Source organism: Tachypleus tridentatus, unplaced genomic scaffold (assembly GCF_004210375.1).
Source record: "Tachypleus tridentatus isolate NWPU-2018 unplaced genomic scaffold, ASM421037v1 Hic_cluster_2, whole genome shotgun sequence".
NCBI lineage: Eukaryota > Metazoa > Arthropoda > Merostomata > Xiphosura > Limulidae > Tachypleus > Tachypleus tridentatus.
Window position 1 is genome coordinate 33,386,549 of NW_027467782.1, and position 25,317 is coordinate 33,411,865.

Sequence of the window (25,317 nt, forward strand, 5' to 3'; positions counted from 1 at the left end):
GGCACAATAGTTTTTTAATTTTTTTTTCCATAATAAGAGATAAATAAACACTCACTGTTTTAACAAATCAAACTGATATGTCTCTTGGGACAGTTTCTTTAGATAAATGAGGACTTACGATGCTCTTCTGTATCAGAAGAACAATTAAACTAGTACAGAACTATGAATAAAGAAGACATTTATGTACAGAAGTATGAATAACGAAGACATTTATGTGCAGAAGTATGAATAACGAAGACATTTATGTGCAGAAGTATGAATAACGAAGACATTTATGTGCAGAAGTATGAATAAAGAAGACATTTATGTGCAGAAGTATGAATAAAGAAGACATTTATGTGCAGAAGTATGAATAAAGAAGACATTTATGTGCAGAAGTATGAATAAAGAAGACATTTATGTGCAATAAAGAAGACATTTATGTGCAGAAGTATGAATAAAGAAGACATTTATGTACAGAAGTATGAATAAAGAAGACATTTATGTGCAGAAGTATGAATAAAGAAGACATTTATGTACAGAAGTATGAATAAAGAAGACATTTATGTGCAGAAGTATGAATAAAGAAGACATTTATGTGCAGAAGTATGAATAAAGAAGACATTTATGTGCAGAAGTATGAATAAAGAAGACATTTATGTGCAGAAGTATGAATAAAGAAGACATTTATGTGCAGAAGTATGAATAAAGAAGACATTTATGTGCAGAAGTATGAATAAAGAAGACATTTATGTGCAGAAGTATGAATAAAGAAGACATTTATGTACAGAAGTATGAATAAAGAAGACATTTATGTACAGAAGTATGAATAAAGAAGACATTTATGCACAGAAGTATAAATAAAGAAGACATTTATGCACAGAAGTATAAATAAAGAAGACATTTATGCACAGAAGTATAAATAAAGAAGACATTTATGCTCAAACAGTTGTGCCAATGAATGTAGCTAACAAATCATCCTAGCCACTACATTAATTTAAAATTTGAAAATACTTTTGATCTTATCGTACTTACCGATTTTAGGAACTCAGAAAGGCCGTCCCAGTCTGCTAACTTCCATGCTGATTCTACACGAAATGGATTTATCTCATTTGACCATTCTGGTCTATAAAAATAATGCAACAAAGAAAATTTATCTAAACTTTCACATTTTCACCAGAAAATGTCGAAGTTTATTTAGAGTTAGTGCTAGTACAAAGCATTATGAATATAAGAAAATAATTATAATTAACAAATGAATCTTATTTCCTGTCAGGTGTATAGCTAGACAAATTATAAAAAGAAGAAATACCCATGTTTAAGAAAGCAACTCTATTTCCTGTTGGATGAAAATAACTTAAAAAGTGTGCATAAAACAAACAAACACAAACCTCTCATTTAGAAGACCAGTAGCATAGGTAAGTGCTGTGTTTGACTGATCTAAACCCATCAAGCATCGAAGAAGACCCTGATGGTGACTAATTGTGTCTGATTTAACTTTTACAGCTCTTTCATAACAGGAAAATGCATCTTGTAGTTGACCTATCAAACATGATAACAGAATTTGAAATTCAGCAATTTGATCTTGATGAAACTTTGTAGAATTGATAGCTACTGCCTGTTGTGGAGACACAAGTGTAGAGGACAACGTTTCGAAAGTCTTCTGCTTTTTGTCTTTAAGACTAAAGGCGGAAGACTTTTGAAATGTCATCCTCTACACTTGTGTCTTCACAACAAGCAGTAGCCATCCATTCCACAAAGTTTCATCATGAATATTCTGCCTAAACAATCTATCAAACAATTTGATCTTATATTTAAGTACTTCAAGCAATAAAACAACAAATTTATTTTTAACAATAGTAAGAGTTCTAAAGGTTACACCTAATGAATCATTTAAAATTTAGATATAATGATGACAGATTTTGTTTATATATATCCACAAGACCAAGGAGAAAAACTTGCTATTTAAATAATTGTTAATTAGAATGTTCCAGAAGTTATCTGAAATACATGTGAAATGATATCTTCACTTGTCTTTGGTGACTTCATGTATTCTTGTTTTATCACAAGGTTAAAATAGCAATGTGGGGATTAACAAAATTAACAAAAGTCAAATAGCTTAAGATAAGAGCACCCATGTATATATACACATATATGAATTTATGAACTAAAAACAAACAAAGAGACCACTATATAAGAATTACCAAATATATCAACATGTAATTTTTTACTTTAAATACATCTTACTATTAAAAACAGAACAAATACATTCATTTCATAAATTATCAGTAGTAATATTAAAGCAATGTAAAGTAAAAATGGGGTATAGTCTGAAAATAAAATAATAATTTTAAAACACTAAAAAAACAATGAAATTTGGTTTGAATGTCCAACTGGACTTTCAAAATGAGCTGTAGTTTCAAAGCATTACAAAAGATTCAAGTAAATTTGATCTAAGTGTGAAACTGTAACTCTGGTGCCAAAACAATGGTACAAGGCTTCAATTTTTAATGTCAAAACGACAATTATGACTTGTCTGAAGCTTCAAGCTTTATTGTCAAAACAATAAAGCTGGTTGAAAGATCTAACTTTTGATGCATAACACTCTGATAAATTTTGTTTTAAATTAAATTTGAAACACTACACAGTATAAGAAAATTATATATGTAAAAACTGTTGGTATGGGTAGAGAAAGCATTATGTAGAAGAGCGAACAATGTTTCGACCTTCTTCAGTCATCGTTGTACATAGAGCTTTCTCTACTCATACCAGCCGTTTTTACATATATATTTTTCTCTACAAGTGGGTTTTGTCGTCATCACAGAGTAAAATAAAATTGTTTACAACAAAATAAAATAACAGAGAAATTCAGCCTAAATATGAAATTGTAGCTTCAAAACTAATACAATACTTGATTTCAGAATGACATAGAAGAAACATTCCCACACTAGCAGTACCATTACAGCAGAAAGAAATGTTTGGTTAGTAAAGAAAATATGAATTCATGTGCCTGCAAAACTTTGTTGATGAGAACTTAGCTCATAAACAGCAGCAAGAGAAGTATTTCAAAGACACTGAAATTATTCAAGATGCCAGTTTTCCAGACCTTTTGTTGGATGTGAGCAAGAATATACATTTCATATTTAAGACACAAAAAACTGGTTGTTACAGCCCAATTACATAATGAATAACTAAACACATTAAAAATATAAAGTGCACAAAAAACCTCTCTTTAGTGCACACAATGAAGGATGGAATAACAGGGGTATGTATAAACAGTTATTAATAAAGATACACACTTAAACACGATGTTTTCTGATTTCACATACAGAAGTACTATTTGATAATCACAATGATCCCCTTGTTGGAGTCTCATTAGATTGACTGTGGATTTTCTTTGGCAGAAGAGAACCTGTCAAGTTAGTGAATTAAAATTAGGTCACTATATCATAATCAGGAGCAAGTAAATCAGAAAAACCAAAATATAAAAGATGTTAAGATAACAAAGCCTCAGCAAATGTTTCCCAGCCTTAGAATGTTGGCTTTCTATTATTTACACATAATGTGGTATTAAACATCACAGATAACTACTGGCAATTTCTGAAACAAGAGGATGTGATATGTGGGCATGTCACATTGGGTCTGATTTACAAATTTACAATTTCTGGGATGTGTAACCAAATGAGATCGAAGACTATAAAAGTTATGCTTTGTGTGAGTGATTACAACATTATAAGAAATTATGTTAACTTTCATAGCTCTTGATGCAATGGAAAATGAGTTAGAGAAGAGGGTATTACCTACTGAGCAAATGTCAATTCTCACACTATGATGCTTGTTCTGAAAAAGATAAACCGATCGCCAAAAGTATTACTTACTTGGCATGACACAAGATCTTAGTGTCTCACAATCAAAATTTAATTAATTTGTTATAACAATTAGAATAGCATAAACATCTCAGCTAATAATGCATATTATAACAGTATACAAGTTTTAAGTTCTTAATTCTAAAGGCAATATTTAAAAAAACAGGATTTGTCAAAAGAGACTTCATAAGCTGTAGCTAAAATTAGCATGTAAGCATATTTCTTTGATGGAATTAAAACATTTCCATCATCTTTAAGTCCATCACCAATAATCCTCTTTAGATTACTTGTACCTACATCGCCAAAGCTCCCAATGTTCTGTAAGGCAACAACAGAAATAAACTGTAAAACATTGCTTCACTGCTTTTAGCAAAATCAGTTTGTTTATTTTAGAGCCAGTTTTCATGTGTAACTACCACAACTAAGCATTGCATAAAAGTACTGCAACTTGAATGGCTTCAACAATAATGTTAATTAATTATTTCTTTCTATTGGCATTATCAAGATCTGAAATCAACTGTACCCCATTTTGCTTTTATACTTTACTAGAGTTTTGAATGCTGACAAAGTATGTCCATCCACAGCAAACAGGTAAGCTGTTTAAGAAGTTTTCAATATGCCTCTTTAGCTTGTACACCCAGAGTTAAGTTATCTGAGGATGAAGAGAGATGCTGGAAGCAAAAAAATCATCATCAGTAATACCAGTGTTGTCATGAAGACTTCTCATCATCTTTGGACAACTTTTTAAAACATTAAAAGCACAAGTGTATAATTGTATAAATTTTATGTTGGATACAATGTAATAGAATAGATTAATAAAAATAGCATAGCTTGAATTAATAAAATAAATGGATAGTATATCTGTGTAAAAGAAAATCATAGTGATTGAGAAAACAGAAATTCACCAAAAATAACTAGGTTATAGACTTACCAGTTTATAAAAAACAAAAAAAAATCAATTAGTGTGTGTGTGTGTATGTTTTCTTATAGCAAAGCCACATCTGGCTATCTGCTGAGTCTACCGAGGGAATTGAACCCTGATTTTAGCATTGTAAATCTATAAACTTACTGCTGTACCAACTGGGAACAAATCAATTAGTAGATAATACTATACACAGGATAAAATTTAATTATGTTTAAGTTAGTACTCAGTAAATAAAGACCACAAAATCAGTTCTCTAATTACCTTAGTATATGCTAATTTGAATTACTAACAAATAACCAAATTTAAAAGTTCACAGATAACTCAAAAATCAGATAAAAACACATATATTAAACACATCATGACACACAAAAATCGATGTTTAGGTGTCTTTTTAAATAACGTATAATATGAAAATTTAAATATTAACATACAGTTTGATACCAAACTTAAGAAGATAAAGTTATAAAATAGTAGTTCAATAAAATTTTGAATGTAAGTTGACAAGTGCAATGATGTGGCCTTTGACCCATGACCCATCTGGAAAGGGTTAACAGTTACATACATAAAGAAATATTTACTTTTACATACCAGTTGCTTCATGACCTAGAATCAAATCATGAAGTGTGGGGTCTTCTTGACGAAATGCTGCTACTCCTGCCACTCCATCTGGTTCATCAAGGAGGATGTACAGTTTCTAAGACAAAAAAATAGATGCATACTGATCACAACTGAAAAAAGTAGTAATAAAAAACAATGCATTCATCCTATATATATATAAAAACATTTTTTGCATTTGAATACTGAATATTCTTAGATTCCTTATTCTTATAAAGAGTGATTCTGAAGTTCATTAACAGGTAAGGAGAGGCACAGGATCAGAAATAAGGTACACTGAGTCTGCCCTGTGACAGTACCATTGAAATAATGGGAAATTTTGTTGATATGAACCAAATAACCAAATTATCAGGAGAAAAGGTGTAGACAATAAAAAATAAAAACATTTTAACATGAGTACTCTGAAAATATTCTTTGAGAGCTATAATTTTATGTATATGTGCATGTAAAGTTGTACTACAGAAGATGTAAGTCTGACAGTAGCAAAAGTTATAGCACAAATCTGAGTTTGAGGTACAAGCCCAGAATTTTATTATACAATTAGCTCATTGAAAGATTGTAAGTATTAAACTTTACACAGTTTGGTTTCTATTCATCTCATGAATATTGCAACTTCACATAACACACACTGCAGATTCACACTTAAAATCTGTTTCAATGCAAAATTACCAATATCTATTGTTTTCCTTAAACTATTATTTTGTCATTTGAAATCAAACAGAATATTCTGGCATGTGATGTAATCTTAGTAGTATTAATATTTCATTATACAAAATTACAAGAGATATCATTTCAAAATTATTTACCTGCAAGAAAGCCAACTGTAGCCGTGATGATTCTTGGTTATTCTTGATTGATAATTCTAAATACATTAAAGCCCGAGCATAAGCTTGACAAACAAAGGAGCTAAAAGGTCTTCTGGAACACTCTTCAGGAAGTCATAAACAGACTTATAGTTGGGATCATTATGTGGGTCCACAAGAGAAATAACAACTTTGTCAATTCATGCATTAGCAAAAGCAAATCACAAAAAACGAAAAATACATTGTCTTTACATGTAAAACATTTATTATAGATTAAGGAAAGTTGGTGTATTCATTCTATGCATGAGCTTATGAATATACAGAACCACAACAGTCATCATGAGGTCTTAGTAATGGGTCACATCTCAATAACTGAGAATAATTCTATTCTGTTAACAACAGAACCAAAACAGCCATCTTGAGGTCCTAGTAGCAGATTACATCTCAACAACTAAGAATCGTTTTATTCTGTCAAGAACAAAACCCATAGGACCTCCATTAGGTCACCAATAATTACAAACCATGTCTTATTATGTAAAGAATAGAATCACAAAAATTTCTGTCAGGTCCAAGAAAAACAGGTCACCTTGCAAAAATGTGTAATTATGGGTTTTTATTTGTCAATAACAAAATCTTAACAACCTCCATCAAGTCAAAAGAAAATTGGTCACAGCACAATAATTTGGAATTTTATCTATTATTTTAACGATAAAGTTCTAAACAGAAGTTGATATCAGTTACAAAACAGATGTTGAAAGCAGCAAAGTTTGAATGAACTATAATAGTACAGATTGTACATGTAAACAACTTCAGATCTTTGAAGCTTATCAGAAAAACAATAAAAACCACTAAAGATGAATCCCAAAATACTGATGTTGCAATAATTTGACTCTACAATGAACTGAAGCATTTCATGGAGTATGTTGATATATATATATAGAGCTAAAGGAGATGTGGCACAGAAACTGAAAAATTGCAAATGAATTCAACATTGAAACTCTGCCATCATTTATTAGCTGAATTTCTACTTTCAAGGGCAAGTTGGCAACACATTTTGGTGGTTTCCACAAGATCATTTTATTATTAAACTGCAACTTACTTTGCTTGTTTTGAGAAATCGAATATTTTGTAAATTCTGGTTTTATTTATACCATAACAATCATCACATTTGCTTCCTTCCAGGATGAAAGCTCCAACACATCATTCTATAGTTTCTCCACTTTAAACCAAAATCTGCAAAATTGTCAGCTTATCAGATTTTTCAAATGAGACTGCTGACATATCTTGTTTCTGTTAAATGCAGTCAAAGTTTTCATCAGTGAACCAAGTTGAAGACACAATATACAATACAAGTACATAAGCCACATACAAAGATGAATTTCTCTTCATTATCAATGTAGTTCTAAAGTTTACAGGTTACATATTTTTAGAAGTTACATACAAATATCAATGAATAAGGTGTAACAGATAGTTTATACATGCTACTTCATTTTATATATGAAGGATAGCTTTTGCTAGAGACAGATCAGGAAAAAATTATGATAACTAGAAGTCATTTAGCCCTTTTGCTACAGACTCAGTATAATATACAAGTTCATCTACACATTTGCACACATTAAGTATTTGTACTATAACTTTTGATACAGCACATGTACCTTCACAAAATCTGGTAGACATTAGTACAGATACAAGTATTTTTTTTACAAAAATCAGATGTTTTATGAACTATTTTTATCAAAGATCTGTTTGTGAAAATTGAGTCTGTTTCATTACTAGTATGAGTGCAAAGTGATTTCATGTTATGAGTTAAAAACTGTTCTTCATCCCAAAAAAAATCTCAAATATTATTTGCATAATCTCTAAAACTTCCTAAATATATTTCAGATGTTTGATTTCAGCAAAACTTTATACATTATGTTATTTTCTACACTCCAGCTGTGAAGTCTGTCACTTAACTAGCTTTGTAACTATCATTAAAAAATTAGGAAATAAATAATTTTATTTTTTTAGTGCTATGATGATGACATATTGTAACAAATGTTTAGTTTAAGTAGACTAAGTCTCATAATGCTATATGTTACATATATATTTATTATGTTACTGACCTTCCAGTCATGCCTAGCTAGCATTGTGCAACTTGCATTGATCTGGTGCTCTCATATTACATATCCAGTAACATAAAACTGACCTTTAGTCTTTTCTGTCTTGGCTGTGTTTTAGTGGACTAGTATTTTGTAATATACAGACACATTTAAATTATTATACATTATATATATGTATATACATTATGACTATTTAGAAATAAATTATTAAACTTTTCTTAAAATATAGAAAAAAAAATGGGAAAAGCAAACAATTATCTCTTCTCTCTACGATCTCTGTACTTGGTTGTTGCTGGACATAAGTTGCTAAGCCTTTTGAAATTTCACAAGTGGAGGATATCCAACAATTTTTTTTTAGGTTTTATACATACAGTTGAATAACCAAAAAATCATAAGTAACTACACTGATACCATAGAATTCCACTTAGTAACTAGATTTATATCAATTTTAAAATATATGAAACTATGAGCAGACTAAAGACACAACCGAACTCCTTGAAAACTTAGATTGAAAGAACACTAGCTTTTTCGAAGATTAAAATAGCTAAAACCACTTTAGGAACATCTTAAGCTACTGATTGGTTATTCACATGTCATATACTGTAGTAAGAGTATATAATGGACTGTTTCAAAAATTGGAAAGAGTTGAATAGGGCCCACTGTGTTAAAGACCTCATACCTTTTTTATTTTATATTCTAGCTTGTCAAAGTTAGTAATCTGAGTTCTAATTTGTATGAAACTGTGAACTTACTATTTTGACACCACAAACATCTAATTTTAAACTGTGCAGCATTAAACATAACATGTGACTCACTAAAATCAATATTTATGTTCTTTTAATACTTATTTTTAAACTAAGAAATTAACTCATACATAACATTAAATAGTAAAATTATAATCTACAATTTGATTCCAAACTTACTGACATAAATTCATAAAATATTTGTTCAATACAATCTTGAATGCAAGTCAACAAACACAACAAGATGGCCTTTGATCCATGACCCATTGTAAAAGGATTAAACATTGTTAAGTCCTTAATACTGCATGAAAGTTAGACCACACAGTACTGAATATAATGCACCAGATTAAGTCACAGTATAACTATACACTTGCTACATGGATGAAAAGGTCCTGTCACAAACTACAGCTCTTGAAAGAACATGATGACTTGCTTGTACATCTCTTGAATGTTAAAGACCTAAGTGACATACATAGGTTTGTGTACACACTACCATTTAAAATATTCAATTGCTCTTCATTAAACTATAAGTCAAACTCAGGGTTTAGATGGTAATGTATCAAAAATGGAAACTAATGCTTTCTTAAACTAAAAATGCACTTCCAATAATACTTACCTATGCAGACATTACAGCTATTTCATGATTTCTAAGGATTCCATATTTTGCCCATCTAAGCACTGAAAATACTAACTTCAGTCTTTTATACCCAACTTAAATACCTTAGACAAGTTCTAACTAGCAAACTGCTCCACAAACTTTAATGTGCCTTCTAACTAGGTACTGTATATAACCATCTCATCCTGACAACACAGTCACTTTTTCTGAGAAATACATTTGGTTTTAGTGGGAAGATAGAACAGGAGAGTGTCAGTGAAGGTAAGTATTATCGAAAATACATGTTCAGTTAACTTTCGAAATATACCATCTACTGACACTAGAATCCCATGTTAAGAAGGTGGAGGGCTGGTGCAGGCATGATCCATACAGAAAGTGTCTTCATAGAACACGAGTATACCAAGAAAAGAATAGTACAAGAGTGGGAGAACTGAACTACCTCCAGAACAGATATGCTCTTCACCTGAAACTTAATTTTTTATATCCAAGGTGGAACAGAATATGAGTAATCATTCGTATAGGTTAGCCTCAACCAGGTAGCCAAGGTTGGATTTAGGCAGTCAAGAAAACTGTATCTCATGTTAGTGGTTAGGGTTATTGGACCACAATGTTTTGTGTGTGTATATAAATATATATGACTGGATCTCAACCTGTAGCCAAAGAATGATGCTTTACACAATGAGAAAGTAACAACAACTAAGTGGACAAACCTTCTCCTCTACCTAAAAGAATCTAAAAGGCAACACAACAGTTTTAGAAATACAGGCTAGACTAATAATGAAATTAATTTTTTCTTAAAGAACACTGTAGAAACTTTGTTACCCAAAAGTTATTACCACCACTAGCTTCTACAGATGAAAGTCTTGTAGTAAATTCAATTATTTTACATGAGAAAATATTCTGGTAACTCTGCTTCAAATTTTGAAATTATTACCCTAATAAATCATTACTTATTTCCTAGCAAAGTGACATTTTTATGTTGTAAAAACATAAATAAGGCTGTTAATCAATGACTAGAACAGGCATTTTAATTGTTTTATAATATTTACAGTCTTTAATTTCTCAAAGAAAAAGAACATAAAATACCAGTAACTTAAGCTCATGATTAATTAATGAGTATTCCAACTATCTTTCCCTTTATTTGCAGGCTTGAAGTTATTCTGATTACTAGATCTCAACATCACAAAATACTGATGACACCAAACCGTTAAACAATCCAATATTGAAAACACAGTCTGGGCACTCAAGTGGCAAAGGTCAGTCTTCTCATGAAACTTCAATTTGCTCTGTTCAGCTTGGTCAACATGGCTTAGAACAGCCATAATCTCTCTGTAGATCTATAGACCCAAATACATAAAAGTTTTGCTTTTCTTTTTATAATAACACATATTAATTCTAAATTTTAGTGAGATTAAAATCTACCTTGATTATCAACATTAAAAAATTATTTCACATTCCATTTTGCTTTTAAAAATTCTACTACTAAAATATGCATCAAAATATTTCATAGATTCTTGTAATTTATAACATCTATGATAACGCAAAACTGCTGTGAACACATTATTCAGCTCACATTTTCAGTTCATTTTGGTACAAATCAGTCATCTTTACACCTCCACAATTCTGGGGATTTTATCTTAATATGTAGGACAACCACCATGAACAACAAAGGCAGTACAGCACTGATGCTGTATACTCAAAATCAGAATGTTCATTAAGTTCTAAGGCATCAGTAATCACTCCATTAAAAACAAATACCTTCAGGGCATTTTGAGTATTCTGAATTATTTCATAGGATGTGATGAAGCTCACAAGAGTATCTCATGCATGAACAATGGATATGAAGACTGGTGACACACTTCACTCAATCCCCTCTTTTTTGAAGACGATGTACTGATTACTTCTACACAGTTAGAATGAAAATCATAATTCATTATGTGACAGAACACAGGATAATAGAATTTAAGGCATTAGTAGTCCAATCAGAAGATCGTAAAACAAAGTCTTCCAATGTTCATTACTGTCAACACCAACTTGAATCACCATCATATGTACAATGTCTCCATATGAATATGGTATTTAACCTGACTCTCAGATACTCATCAAATAAGCACATAGCTGTTATGTGGTAGCAGGGTGAGACATAGCTCACTTGTAAAATTACTATTCTTATATTGTTGGTCCACTTGGTATGTTCTTGGCACAATAAGAAGCAAGTCATTTCCTGCTATATGTGAGCATAATGCACCTTAGTAGGTGTGTGAAATACAAGCTATCCTCGTATAGTCTCTATTTTAGCAGTCTGTATACTTACAGTGCCAAAGTAAAAACTACAGACATTTGACACAGTCTAAGAGCAAGTTTAACCAACCAAACAGAGCTTTAGACACCTGACTCAACCTATATGCAGTTTTTTTAAACCTATCTGCCTGTGCATCATTATCATGTTATAAATTTTAATAATTCACAATAAACATTCAATAAAACTTACAAAACTTGATATATTTCTGTATTTATATTAATATTCATTATTTCAATGCCAGAAAGAAATAAAGAGCAAACATCACAACAGAAATTTCTTACATATATTTTGTGTATTTTTTTCATTTTTATACTTAAAAGTAAGACAATAAAGCATTGTAACAGAAATGTTTAAATTTACATAGGGAAATACACTATCAAGATTTTAACAATCACAATTGAATAATAAAGATACACCACATGGCCAAAAGTAGGTGAATACCCATATGTGCTTGTTGAACATTTCATTCCAGAAACATGGCATTAATATGGAGTTGATACTGCCTTTGCTGCTATAGCAGCCTCCACAGGAAGGGTTTTCCCTAGATTTTGAAAGATGGCTGTGGGAATTCACTCCTATTCAGTCACAAGAGCAAGAAGGCCTGGCTTGCAGTCAGCATTCCAATTCATCCCAAAGTTGTTCAGCAGGGTTGATGTCATAGCTCTGTGCAGGCCAGTCAATTTCTTCAACATCGACCTCAGCAAACCATGTCTTTATGGACCTTGCTTTGAGCATGGGGCATTGTAATGTTGGAAAAAGGGGCCTTCCCAAACTGTTGCAAAATTTTGGAAGCACACAACTCTAGAATGTCATTGTATGCTGTAGCATTAAGACTTCCTTTCACTGGAACTAAAGAGCCTAGTTTAAACCTTGAAAAACAGCCCCAGACCATTATTCCTCCTCCACAAAATTTTATGCATTCAGGCAGGCATTGTTTTCCTGGCATCTGTCAAACCCAGATTCGTTCATCAGACTGCCAGATAGTGAAGCAAGATTCATTACTCCAGAAAACGTGTTTCTACTGATCCAGAATCCAATGGTGGTAACTTTACACCACTCCAGCCAATGCTTGGCATTGCTCATGGTGACCTTACACTTGCATGTGGCTGCTCGACCATGGAAACCCATTTCATGAAGTTCCCAATGAACAGTTCTTGTGCTTGCATTGCTTACACAGGCAGTTTGGAACTCAGTAGTGAGTGTTGCAACCGAGAAAAGACAATGTTTATGCGTTATGCGCTTCACCACTTGGCGGTCCCATTCTGTGAGCTTCTATGGCCTACCTCTTCATGACTACAGTTTTTTTTTCTTCTAGACGTTTTCGCTTCACAATAAGAGCACTTACAGTTGACCAGGGCAGCTCTAGCAGGGCAGAAATTTGACGAACTCACTTGTTCGAAAAGTAATATCCTATGACAGTGCCATGTTGAAAGACTCTGAGCTCTTCAATACAACCCATTCTACTGCCAATGTTTGTCTCTGGAGATTGCATGGCTGCATGCTTGACTTTATTCACCTGTTGGCAACGGGTGTGGCTGAAATAGCTAAACCCACTAATTAGAAGGGTGTCCGCATACTTTTGGCCATGTAGTGTGTATAACAAATATAGAAAATCACAACTCACTTCAAAGGTTCTTCTCCTTTAATGTCATTGCTAGCTCTCTTTCTTTTGGTGGATAACCTACTTGTAGATGGTTGATGTTGAACAGGTTTTCCTTCAATTGTGGGATTATGAGCAGACAACTGCTTGAGCTCTTCTCTTTGTATATATAATAATGCAGTCTTGACACACTATATATAAACACACACATATTTAATTACAATAATAATTAAGAATATGTAAATTGAAAGAAAAATAAGTCACAGAAACTTAAATTATATTTTTTAGAAAGAACACTGTGCAATATTTGAAATGAAGAAACCCAAGTAACAGAAAAAAATTTGATATTAATGTAACCTTATCTTTAAACCACAGTACATATGCACACAATTAAGCTCAGTCAATTGGAACAACCACATGACCTCTTTGTACCCATTCAAGGTCTTTATAGCTTTAAATACTTCCAATTTTCAATAGTGTACATATTTACAAAATTTTGCACACTTTCGGTTAACATCATAAATAATATTTTTTTTAGTGAAGTAGTTTTAGTAAAATAAAATAAAGATTTGTCCACGTTTATATTAACCAACCTCATAACCACCAAAACAAAATCAAATTACATTAACCAACCTCATAACCCCCTAAACAAAATCAAATTATATTAACCAAACTCATAACCACCAAAACAAAATCAAATTATATTAACCAACCTCATAACCACCAAAACAAAATCAATCTAAACTACCCTTTTCTGATTTTCGGAATGACTCGAAATTGTAACACAAAACTACATTCTTTTACCCTAAGTAGTTTTAAGGTCCTAACAGTGTACATCTATTTGTAATTAAAAATTTATTTTTTTATATGCTCTTTGAATCCTGTCTAACTATTATCTGTGTCACTCAAGGCACATACAGCTCACGTTACAGTACTGAATCACATTAACTACAAGATACTTGCACGTGTGGCTTGTGAAACATTTTTATTATATTATTATTATTTTCTTTACATAATCTATTCTTAACTAATCTAAAAAGAGATCCACATTTTTACATTTTGATTACTTTTAATAATAATAAATAAAGAAGAAACAAGACAAATATGAAATAATGTACTTGTAGATTGTTGAGAACACTATATACTACTGTTTTTACACTAATCGTAGTAATGCATTAAATAATTTTCATTTAATTAAATAACGGACCAAAGAACATATACTGATAATATGTAAAAAGCAGATAATTTCTCCTAACACTCAATTTTTCTACCTTTCTACCAATGCAACAAAAGCTGTTGCAAATCTGTCCAAGTTAGCCATTAAATGAGAAAGAAGGTTGTTCTCTGAGTAAAACTAATGTTTATTTTTTCAGAATACAACATTATACAATACATCATTTGATAGATCAAAACCTTGACTTTCTGTTGGTTATAAATAATATATAAATAAATCTAAGAGAGAATAATCACCAAAACCTGAAAGATAGGATATGACAGCTTGATGTGGCAGGAATGGGGTCTGATTTTTATTTATAGCTTTGTAGCCAAACAAAATTGAAGGCTATAAAAATTATGGTTTGTCTGAGCAATGACAATTTTATTCTGAGTAATTTAAGTTTAATTTTGTACTGTTTGAAAGGGTGGTGAATAAAATAGGGAAGACAAGATACCTAAAGTAAATATGTCATGTGTTATACTAAGAGAAATTCAGGAAGTTTTTTTTAAAATATGACCTCGTAGAATTAAAAACTTATAAAGATAGGAATCATTAGCTAAAATTTTAAGCTTTTCTAAATAATATAACATAAAAGAAAAAATAGTTTAATAAAATATTAAATGTAAGACACTAAACGATACCTTGGGTGAGAAGATTAGTTAACCAAAGACTTTAAAAATGCTGGTCTTTCATTTTGATTTGTTTATGAATTTTGTGGAAAACTATCCAAGGGCTTTACACGCATAGCTGTCTCCAATTCTGAAGTATAAGACTAAAAGGAAGGTAGCTAAGGAACAGCCAGTGAGATTTGATAGTTACACTTATTGCACCCACAAGCCCCACAGAACACACATTTGCAGTAATAAAACACAGATAATAAAATCTTAGATTCACAGTTTGAGCACATTACTCACTTGGCTGCACCAAACTAGTGGTCCATTATGAAAGATTTTACAAAAGCTCCAGATAAAAGAATAATGTGCAGCAGTATAAAATATGAATGTAAATAACAAAAACATGATATGAGTATACACATACTTATCTATTCATTTTCTCAAAGTGTAATAGACATATAAAACTTTGTTACCTAGTCTAATTTATAATGCAAAAATACACTACAGTTCTACAAAACACCTTTATCCAATACATACATATAAGTTTCATATTTTAAAAACCCTTTCAACTCTACAGTTTATCTTACCTGTGAGTTCACCATTCTTCCACAATGATTTAATAGAACTTCACTCAGAGATTCAATCAACTTCTTGGGAACAGAAAAGTTTCTCCTTTTAAGGTAACTCATCAAGTAAGTAAATGTGTCAACAATTGCAACTCCAAGTTTTTCAGTTGTAAGTTGATACAAACCATACATATCTAAAATCTAAAAGAATGTTTATTTCAACTAGTTCACATACATTTAAAGACTCACAGAAATGGTTAAGTGAAATGAAATGTAAATGATAAACCTTAACTTTAAAAACTGTACTGGTGATAAAGTATTTTCTTTTCATAAGCCATTGTGCCAATATCTTATAAAAATAATTCAAAATAAAGAATCTGTAAAGTTTATTTTTCTTTTTTGTCATACTCTTTTCCTTTATATATAAACTCTCAGATCTAAAGTTTGCAATAGTTAATTTATTTGAAACCTACAACTAGCTAGTAGACAAGCAAAAAAAAGTTATAAAATAAAAAATTATTGTAGACTACTTTCTGTAAATGTAAACATTTTATTGGCTGAAAAAAGTCCAAAATAAAACCTGTGTGTTAGCCCCGAAACACACTTTCAAAATTCAAATTTAATTCTGAATTTCTTTATGGTTTGGTATCAAACACTTTCAGAATACTTAGAACTAATTTTACTTTGTTTTGTTCCTACGTTTGATCAGTTTAACAATTATGCAACTAGCTTAAGACATATAGCTACTTTAAAAACAAATGTTTTTTTCATGAACACATTGGAAACAAATTATAACAGAAGTTCTTGGAAGGTTTCTGACTTGTTTGAATGAATAACTACATACTATTCTGAATAAAGAAAAATAAACCAGTTCTACTTATAAACAATCTCAAATGTGGGAGGTAAAGAAAAAAAATTATTTTTCTAGGTTACACTGAAGGTAGTAATTATCTTCCTTAGTTGGTTGGTTGGTTGATTTGGTGTTTTATGGCACAAAGCAGCTAGGCTATCTGTGCTAAACATCCAGTAAAAAGATAAAATTAAAGTAAAATCAGGAAATTTATAAAAGAAAATTAAGGTAAAAAAAACAAAGTAAAAAAAACCTTAAACCAATGTTTACATCTAGTCTAAAGCATTAAAACAAAACTACAGTAATACAAGTTGTAGAGGACTTTCTGCAGCATAACTGTAATTATCATAACTCGCTAGGAAGATTAAAAGAGATAAGTAAGAAAACCATCATCAGTCACCTGTAGCTGGCCTTTCCAGTCTTGGTTCCAAGTTATTTGATGTTATAGCTATTTTCAAAAAGTAAAGTAATTAAAGTTTTAAAGGAAGTGTAGCAAAATTTTAATAGTAACTTGCCAGGATGACTAACAGGTAGTTCAAACAGCAGTGTTAGTCACCTAAGTAGACCTTTCCAGTCCTATTTGAGTTACTTGACTTTACAGTCACTTTCTAATTTCAAATCAAACTAGATAGACTGTGATTCTCCAGAGGGATTCTCATCAAAAAAGGTCTAAAAAACTTAAATGGCATTAGAAAGACTGATGGCCTTTAAAAAACTAAAAACATTTCCAAGGTGGACAATGTCACCATCACCAATAACACTGTCTAACATTATGGACAAACCTTAGGACAGAATATGGTGAAAATGGCACCATCGATAGTCATAACGATGGCAAGAAAGTAAAATGTGGTATACAGTGACCTGAGTATCACACAGACAACATAATGGTGTATCAGTTCCAGATAAATGAAAACAATGAGTTAAAAACTGTGACCAATGCATAGTCTAGTTAGAACAACTTCCTCCTTCCGATCCTTACGGTAACAAGGACAGCCAAAGTCTAATACAGGGTTGTATTTGGAAAAGCATGTTTTGCATTGCTCACTCCAAGTTGACTGCGAGATGGCACAGAGCCAAGCCTTGAATACAGGACCATAGTCCATGTATCAGACAGGCACAGCGGTGATAGTGCCAGAGCAGATAGACTTAGCTGCAGTGTCGGCAAGCTAGCTCCCATGAATACCAATATGGCCCAGTATCCAGAAAAACTGAATAGAAGTAGATGATAAAGAGAAATGGGCCAGTCAGTTGTGAATATTGGTGACAACAGGGTGTGAACCAATGTGAAGCGATTCTATGGCCAGCAGAGAACTAAGCGAGTCAATATAAATCATGCAGTTTGAGTACTGCTTAGCTTCTATGTGATCCAGGGCAAGAGAAATGGCATACAGTTCAGTAGTAAACACAGAAGCTGTAGAGGGGATTTTACGTGCAACCATGGTAGAGTCCACACAGTCACCTGATTTTGAACCATCTGTATAAACAGGAATGGAAAGATGGTTCAAAAGATGTTCAGCAAATAACAAACAGTATTTCCAATCAGTAGTGTCTACTTTTCTCAGATAGCTTTAAGATAATTCACAATTGGGGATGGTAATAAACCATGGTGGGATGGACTGACCAGTGGATACAGCAATGTTATCCAAGGACAGACCCAATTCATCCAACTATGACTGGATATGAAGGCTAAAAGGAGCAATGGCATACCGTCTGGTCTGAAAAAGCATGAGCCAACGAGGAAAGAAAACACAACCCTAGATGGGATGCTTTGGTTAGGAACAAAGTTTCAAAGCATATAGTAAAGACAGTTGTAAATGGCAGAGGTGCAAAAAAGGTTCATGAGACTATGTATAAGCTCTGAACTGGGGAAGTACAGAAACCCCCAGTGCAGAGCTGAAGTCCTTAATGATGAATAGTGTCCAGCATCTTTAAGGCCGATGGTCTGGCAGAGCCATAGACCAGTGATTCATAGTCGAGGTGGCCAAGCATGTCCAAGTGTGTTAAGATTCAAATTCCCATCACATCAAACATGCTCACCCTTTCAGCCATGGGGGGCATTATAATGTGACATTCAATCACACTATTTGTGGGTAAAAGAGGAGCCCATGAGTTGGCAGTGGGTGGTGATGACTAGCTGCCTTCCCTCTAGTCTTACACTGCTAAATTAGGGACAGCTAGCACAGGTAGCCCTCGAGTAGCTTTGCACAAAATTCAAAAACAAGCAAACCATAGTCGAGTGTCGGTCAAATAAGAGCACGATATATCTTTAGCATAGAACATCGATCCACTCCACAAGTGATGGAAGAGAGGACAAGGAGGATGTTCAGTGCTCTTGTACATTTGACCTGTAGCTGCTTGATATGTGGTATAAAGGTCAGCTTACAATCAAAGATAAGCCCCAAGAACTTAGTCTCAAAGACCTCAGGCAGCACAACTTCACCGCTATGGAGTTCAGGATCAGGACGAATACCCCATTGGTGGCAGAATTGCATGCAAACTGTTTTAGTGAGAGAGAAGGTAAAGCCCTTTGCTGTGGTCCACTTCAGTAAACAATTGAGAGCAGTTTGTAGCTGCCGCTCAATATACCTCATGTTCAATAACTGGCATGAGATGTGAAAGTCGTTGATATAGAGCGTGTTTGCAACAGAGAGAGGGAGTTGTTCAGTGATGGCATTAATTTTTATACTGAAAAGTGTGACATTCAGAACACAGCCCCAAGAGACTCCAAGTTTCTACAGAAAAAAATGGTAAAGTGTTGAACCCACATGAACTTGGAATTGCCTGACCATTAACAAATTTTTAATAAATGTGGGCAAATGGCCACGTAACCCATATCTATGCTGTCTCACAAAATGCCATATCTCCATGTTGTATTATAAGCCTTCTCAATGTCAAAGAATATTGATACAAGATGTTTGAGAAAGGCTTTTCTGACTGACGTTTCAAGTCGAATCAGGTGGTCCATGGTGGAGTGCTGTCATCGAAACCCACAATGGGTGGGAGAGAGGAGGTTGTGTCATTCAAGAACCAAACTAGACAAGCATTAACCATCCTTTCTGAGGTTTTACAGAGACAGCTCACTAGATAGTAGTTTGAAGGAATCTTGGGATCATTCCCAGGCTAAGAAAAAGGTAGGACAGTTGCCTGGTACCAGGCATCAGGAAAAACATTCTCCTGCCAGACCTGGTCAAAACAATCAGAAAAATAGTAAGAGAAGCAGGAGATAGATGGTGCAGCATTTCATAGTGTACATCATCAGGTCCAACTGATGTACTTCCAGACTGATGAAGGGCCAGTTTGAGTTCCACCAGTGTAAAGGGATGATTAGAATCATAGAGATATTCAGCTCAAAAGGACAGAAGTGTTTGCTCTTCCTGAGTCTTGATGGCTAAAAAGGTGGAGGAAGAAGCATTAGTGCTAGATTCCCAACAAAAGTTTTCACCTAGAGTATCAGCAATGCTCCAGGTATCAGCTACTTCCTGACCATCAGGGAGCAAGATCGAGAGGGGGATGGAATTATACTGCCCATTGACCTTCTGAACCTTGTCATATATGACTTTAGAACTGGTGGTAGAAGATATGCTAGTCATGAACTTAATTCAAGATTCCCTTTGGCTTTGGCATCTTACCCACTAAGCACATTTCTAAAACTCAAATCAGTTTCAAAGAGTTGATCTCAAGCTGTCAACAACCATGTGACAGTTGAGTTACAAATATCCTTAATGAAAAGCATGCAACAACTTATTAAAAGTTCTCCAATGTTCTTACCTTCCATGACTTATTGTGCAGACACTAAGAAAACAAAAAAGTCCTGCTTTCCCAACATAAAGAAGACTTAACTGTTTGCTGTTGTGGTTCTAAGAATGAAAGTAAAAAATAATATGTAACAAATGTCAACCACATTACAACTGCTACATCCATGCTAGTAAGACCTTGTTTAATGCCAGGACTTATAGGTCCATCTGGGATATGACAGACACAACAGTGAATGAGATGCTATTTATGATGAATTTCTCCCAGTTGTGTATAAGAATATATTATAGAGGTATGTAACTATCTGCAATTCACTTTGATTCTAACAATATAAAACTCAAATCAATTAACTTTCCTCCAAAACACTAAGAGCAAATATCCCATTGAAGAGGAACAGTGTGTGTCATACAGAACACCGGTTCCAGAGAAGTAGAGCTCTTAAGCTCCTAGGAAGGTAAGAAGCTGGGCATTAAAAAATGAAGTAAGTGATAAAAGAGAGTTTTAGTAGGATTCTGAACTACAGTAAAAGATCATGAGAGAATTTAGTGAAGCAGACTAATCTGGAAGATATTCTTTTCTGGAGGGTGCCTTCCTCTTCATGTGCACTCATTAACAATAAATACAAATGTATAAATGGGAGTTAAGAAAAAAAAACTTGTAGAACCACAGAAATTTTCAGGTCTGGTCAAAAGTAGTGGCAATCACATGTGAACGGGGTCAGAGTGCAAACTACTATCTTAATTTTGTAATGGAAATTTCTCAGTAGTAGCTAAAAACTGGGAATGTTCCTGGGAATAAGGGATCTTTTAGTTTAATTTGAAAAGAATGGCCAAGTTAGTTGGCACCCAAGGAACATCACAAAAATAAAACAGAGCCAAGTATAGGCTTGACCATTCTTTCACAGTAAAATGGGAAAAGTAAATAAAAGTTATGAAAATAAATAAAAAGACAGATATATGGTGATCCCCATCTTGAATAGAATTATAAGACCGGTGTTTTGTCTTCAATGTTTTGAAGGCTGCATAAGATAGGAAAGGTACCTGCAGAGGCCCCATTAGCCACCAAATAACATCCTCTGTCAAGTTCAAGAAAGCATCACTATCTCTAAGAGCTCCAGCATAGAAGATTGAACTACTTTGAGGGCAAATGCAAAGGTATGTATCATATACATATGTTAGGGTTGGGGTGGCTCCGCTGAGGCGACAAGAGATATTTACAAAATAGATGGAAAATAATGGACCAGTACAAGTATCATAAGATACTGATCCATCATGATATACCCAGTGGTTTATGTATTATTGGTAATGGATTCTACTTCCAAGAAGATAATGACTTCAAACACTCATCCAACTTCAGTACAAGTATCATCAGACACTGATCCATCATGGTATACCCAGTGGTTTATGTATTATTGGTAATGGATTCTACTACCAAGAAGATAATGACTTCAAACATTCATCTAACTTTAGTACAAGTATCATCAGATAATGATCCATCATGGTATACCCAGTGGTTTATGTATTACTGGTAACGGATTATACTACCAAGAAGATAATGACTTCAAACACTCATCCAACTTCAGTATAAGTATCATCAGATACTGATCCATCATGGTATACCCAGTGGTTTATGTATTACTGGTAACGGATTATACTACCAAGAAGATAATGACTTCAAACACTCATCCAACTTCAGTACAAGTATCATCAGATACTGATCCATCATGGTATACCCAGTGGTTTATGTATTATTGGTAATGGATTCTACTACCAAGAAGATAATGACTTCAAACATTCATCTAACTTTAGTACAAGTATCATCAGATAATGATCCATCATGGTATACCCAGTGGTTTATGTATTACTGGTAACGGATTATACTACCAAGAAGATAATGACTTCAAACACTCATCCAACTTCAGTATAAGTATCATCAGATACTGATCCATCATGGTATACCCAGTGGTTTATGTATTACTGGTAACGGATTATACTACCAAGAAGATAATGACTTCAAACACTCATCCAACTTCAGTACAAGTATCATCAGATACTGATCCATCATGGTATACCCAGTGGTTTATGTATTATTGGTAATGGATTCTACTAACAAGAAGATAAAGACTTAAAACACTCATCCAACTTCAGTACAAGTATCATCAGATACTGATCCATCATGGTATACCCAGTGGTTTATGTATTATTGGTAATGGATTCTACTTCCAAGAAGATAATGACTTCAAACACTCATCCAACTTCAGTACAAGTATCATCAGATACTGATCCATTATGGTATACCCAGTGGTTTATGTATTATTGGTAATGGATTCTACTACCAAGAAAATAATGACTTCAAACACTCATCCAACTTCAGTACAAGTATCATCAGATACTGATCCATCATGGTATACCCAGTGGTTTATGTATTATTGGTAATGGATTCTACCACCAAGAAAATAATGACTTCAAACATTCATCCAACTTCAGTACAAGTATCATCAGATACTGATCCATCATGGTATACCCAGTGGTTTATGTATTATTGGTAATGGATTCTACCACCAAGAAAATAATGACTTCAAACACTCATCCAACTTCAGTACAAGTATCATCAGATACTGATCCATCATGGTATACCCAGTGGTTTATGTATTATTGGTAACGGATTCTACCACCAAGAAAATAATGACTTCAAACATTCATCCAACTTCAGTACAAGTATCATCAGATACTGATCCATCATGGTATACCCAGTGGTTTATGTATTATTGATAATGGATTCTACTAACAAGAAGATAAAGACTTCAAACACTCATCCAACTTATGCAGAAATTAGTTAGCTAAGAAAGAAGCTGCTGGAACCATTCAAATGATGCAATGGTCCCTACAGAGTCCCAGTCTCAACTCAATTGAGTAGATCTGGGATTTGATAAATCAAAACTTCACAGAACAAAAGTTTCTTCCAAAGAAATTTTATGGGAGTGTATTAGAGACACTTAGAAGAATATCCTACAAGAAACTTTAATTAAATATTTTACAACCATGCATGAAAGATGGGACAACTAGCACTTCCACCAAGTTTCTGTTGTACTGAATATGAAGATTAATACACTTCTGATGTTTCACGTGGGATTAATTTTCTATTGTCCTGTGAAAGTAATTGGATGCCTAATTTTTTACTTTGTCCTTAAAGTTTTGCACAGTACTGTATATGATTGTGAAAAGTATCAAACATACTGTTGGTGCCAACATGCTTTGTATTCACTGTGAAAATAAACCTATGCACAGAACAGGTGAAGAAAAAGTCCCATACTATCTGTGTATAGGTTTTTGTCATAGTGAATATAAAGAATGTTGACACCAATAGTATGTTTGATATACAGTCAATATTTACATTGTTCTAAATAGAAGATAATTTACATGAAAGATTCTGCAAAACCTGCTCTTCCTATTGGTTATAAGGATACCATACAAGTTAAAACTGTCACTTAGCAATAGAGCTTCTAATTTGTAAATGAGCATGGCTTATCTTGAACTAAGAACATTTTTATAATACTTTCCTCCAGGACAAGTTTTTGGAATGTAATCAAATTACTCATAAGCAACCTGTGTAAGTGTACTTCGAAAATCAACATGTTAATGTAGACATTCTATACCAGCTGTTAAAGTTGAGATTCACAACCACAGAAGCATCACATAACAACAAAAGCTATTGTTAATTATTGTTTTAGAGGTTTATTTTGAAGTAAAGAAATTCAAACTCAAATAATACAAAACTTTGAATTGCAGCATACCTTATAATAATAATGTGATTATAATGCACTGAGAGTAAAACGATTTAATTAAATATTGAAATGTAACTCAGTAATGTGCACAGAAAGCAGTTTACAACAAGTATTATTCTGATATGGTTAAGCTATTCAGGAACATTACAGTAAAGATTCAGACCAACTGCACAAGCCAATTTACCAATGCAATTAGAACAGCCCCAGATTAGATGGGAAAAAGCAAACCTGCTATGTGTATAAGGCCTTCTGAAAAAAGTATATGGAGCATCAAGGGTAAAGATATTACAACTGAAGACAAAATGAGCTGAAGAGGTCCTTGAACAAAGGAAGGAAGGAGGTTTGTGGCAGATAAGGTAGCTCTGTAACCAGTTATGAAGGAAGCTGAGAAGCCATAATTATGAAACAAGAACACGAAAAAAAAGAAAATTGTTGAAAATTTGGAAAATAGTGCCTAATGCACAAACTCTGGAGCAGTGGAAAAGTTTGTCTTGAATCTTGGGGGTTCTTATAGGTGACTACTTGAACATTCCTTTCTTAGTCAATCAATCTACTGTGAAAGAGAATTTGGTTTCTTTGAGAAAGGATTAAGTACAGCCAAATATGTAACTGTTTATGTCTAATGTGAAAATATTACTTCTGAGGTCGTTATGAGGTAGTGCTGACATAGTAATTGGACAAATTTATACTAGAAAGCTAAAATAGTAAAAAAACCATGATAAGCTAGCCAAAATAAAGAAGCTTTATTTGAATTATCTTATACACTTATTTCTCTTCAGCTATTTTCCTTATGTGGTGGCCATTGCCTTCTTCATCAGAAGTGTAAAAATTGATCCAATTAATCCAGATGCCAAGCCTCCATCATATGACCTCAAAGAAGCCAATATAACTTCCCTATCCTTTTTTATTTTGATAAAGGAGTACTTTCCCTCAAGACTATGAGTTGTTAGTTCTAAGGAATTACCATTACATTATGCAAAAGG

General features: G+C 33.1%; 2 protein-coding genes across 14 annotated transcripts in view; both read right to left on the reverse strand.

The window, feature by feature from the left end:
• LOC143243206 (serine/threonine-protein kinase atr-like) overlaps positions 1 to 6,646 on the reverse strand; it is a 31,543-nt gene extending 24,897 nt beyond the window's left edge. For all 9 annotated transcript variants that reach the window (XM_076487019.1, XM_076487012.1, XM_076487013.1 and 6 more), the window contains exons 1-4: positions 6,192 to 6,646; positions 5,359 to 5,464; positions 1,371 to 1,521; positions 1,015 to 1,105 (exon numbers count right to left, since the gene is read on the reverse strand). In XM_076487019.1, the coding sequence (XP_076343134.1) occupies positions 1,015 to 1,105; positions 1,371 to 1,521; positions 5,359 to 5,464; positions 6,192 to 6,257 (414 nt within the window). In that variant the 5' untranslated portion in view covers positions 6,258 to 6,646. The remainder of the gene's footprint in view (positions 1 to 1,014; positions 1,106 to 1,370; positions 1,522 to 5,358; positions 5,465 to 6,191) is intronic.
• LOC143243208 (uncharacterized) overlaps positions 1 to 25,317 on the reverse strand; it is a 118,174-nt gene that overhangs the window by 68,516 nt on the left and 24,341 nt on the right. For 3 of the 5 annotated variants that reach the window (XM_076487022.1, XM_076487021.1, XM_076487024.1), the window contains 2 exons: positions 15,969 to 16,148; positions 13,576 to 13,742 (listed from right to left, as the gene is read on the reverse strand). In XM_076487022.1, the coding sequence (XP_076343137.1) occupies positions 13,576 to 13,742; positions 15,969 to 16,139 (338 nt within the window). In that variant the 5' untranslated portion in view covers positions 16,140 to 16,148. Of the gene's footprint in view, positions 1 to 10,078; positions 10,987 to 13,575; positions 13,743 to 15,968; positions 16,149 to 25,317 lie in introns of those variants that run through there. The other 2 variants (XM_076487025.1, XM_076487023.1) reach the window with 2 other exon arrangements.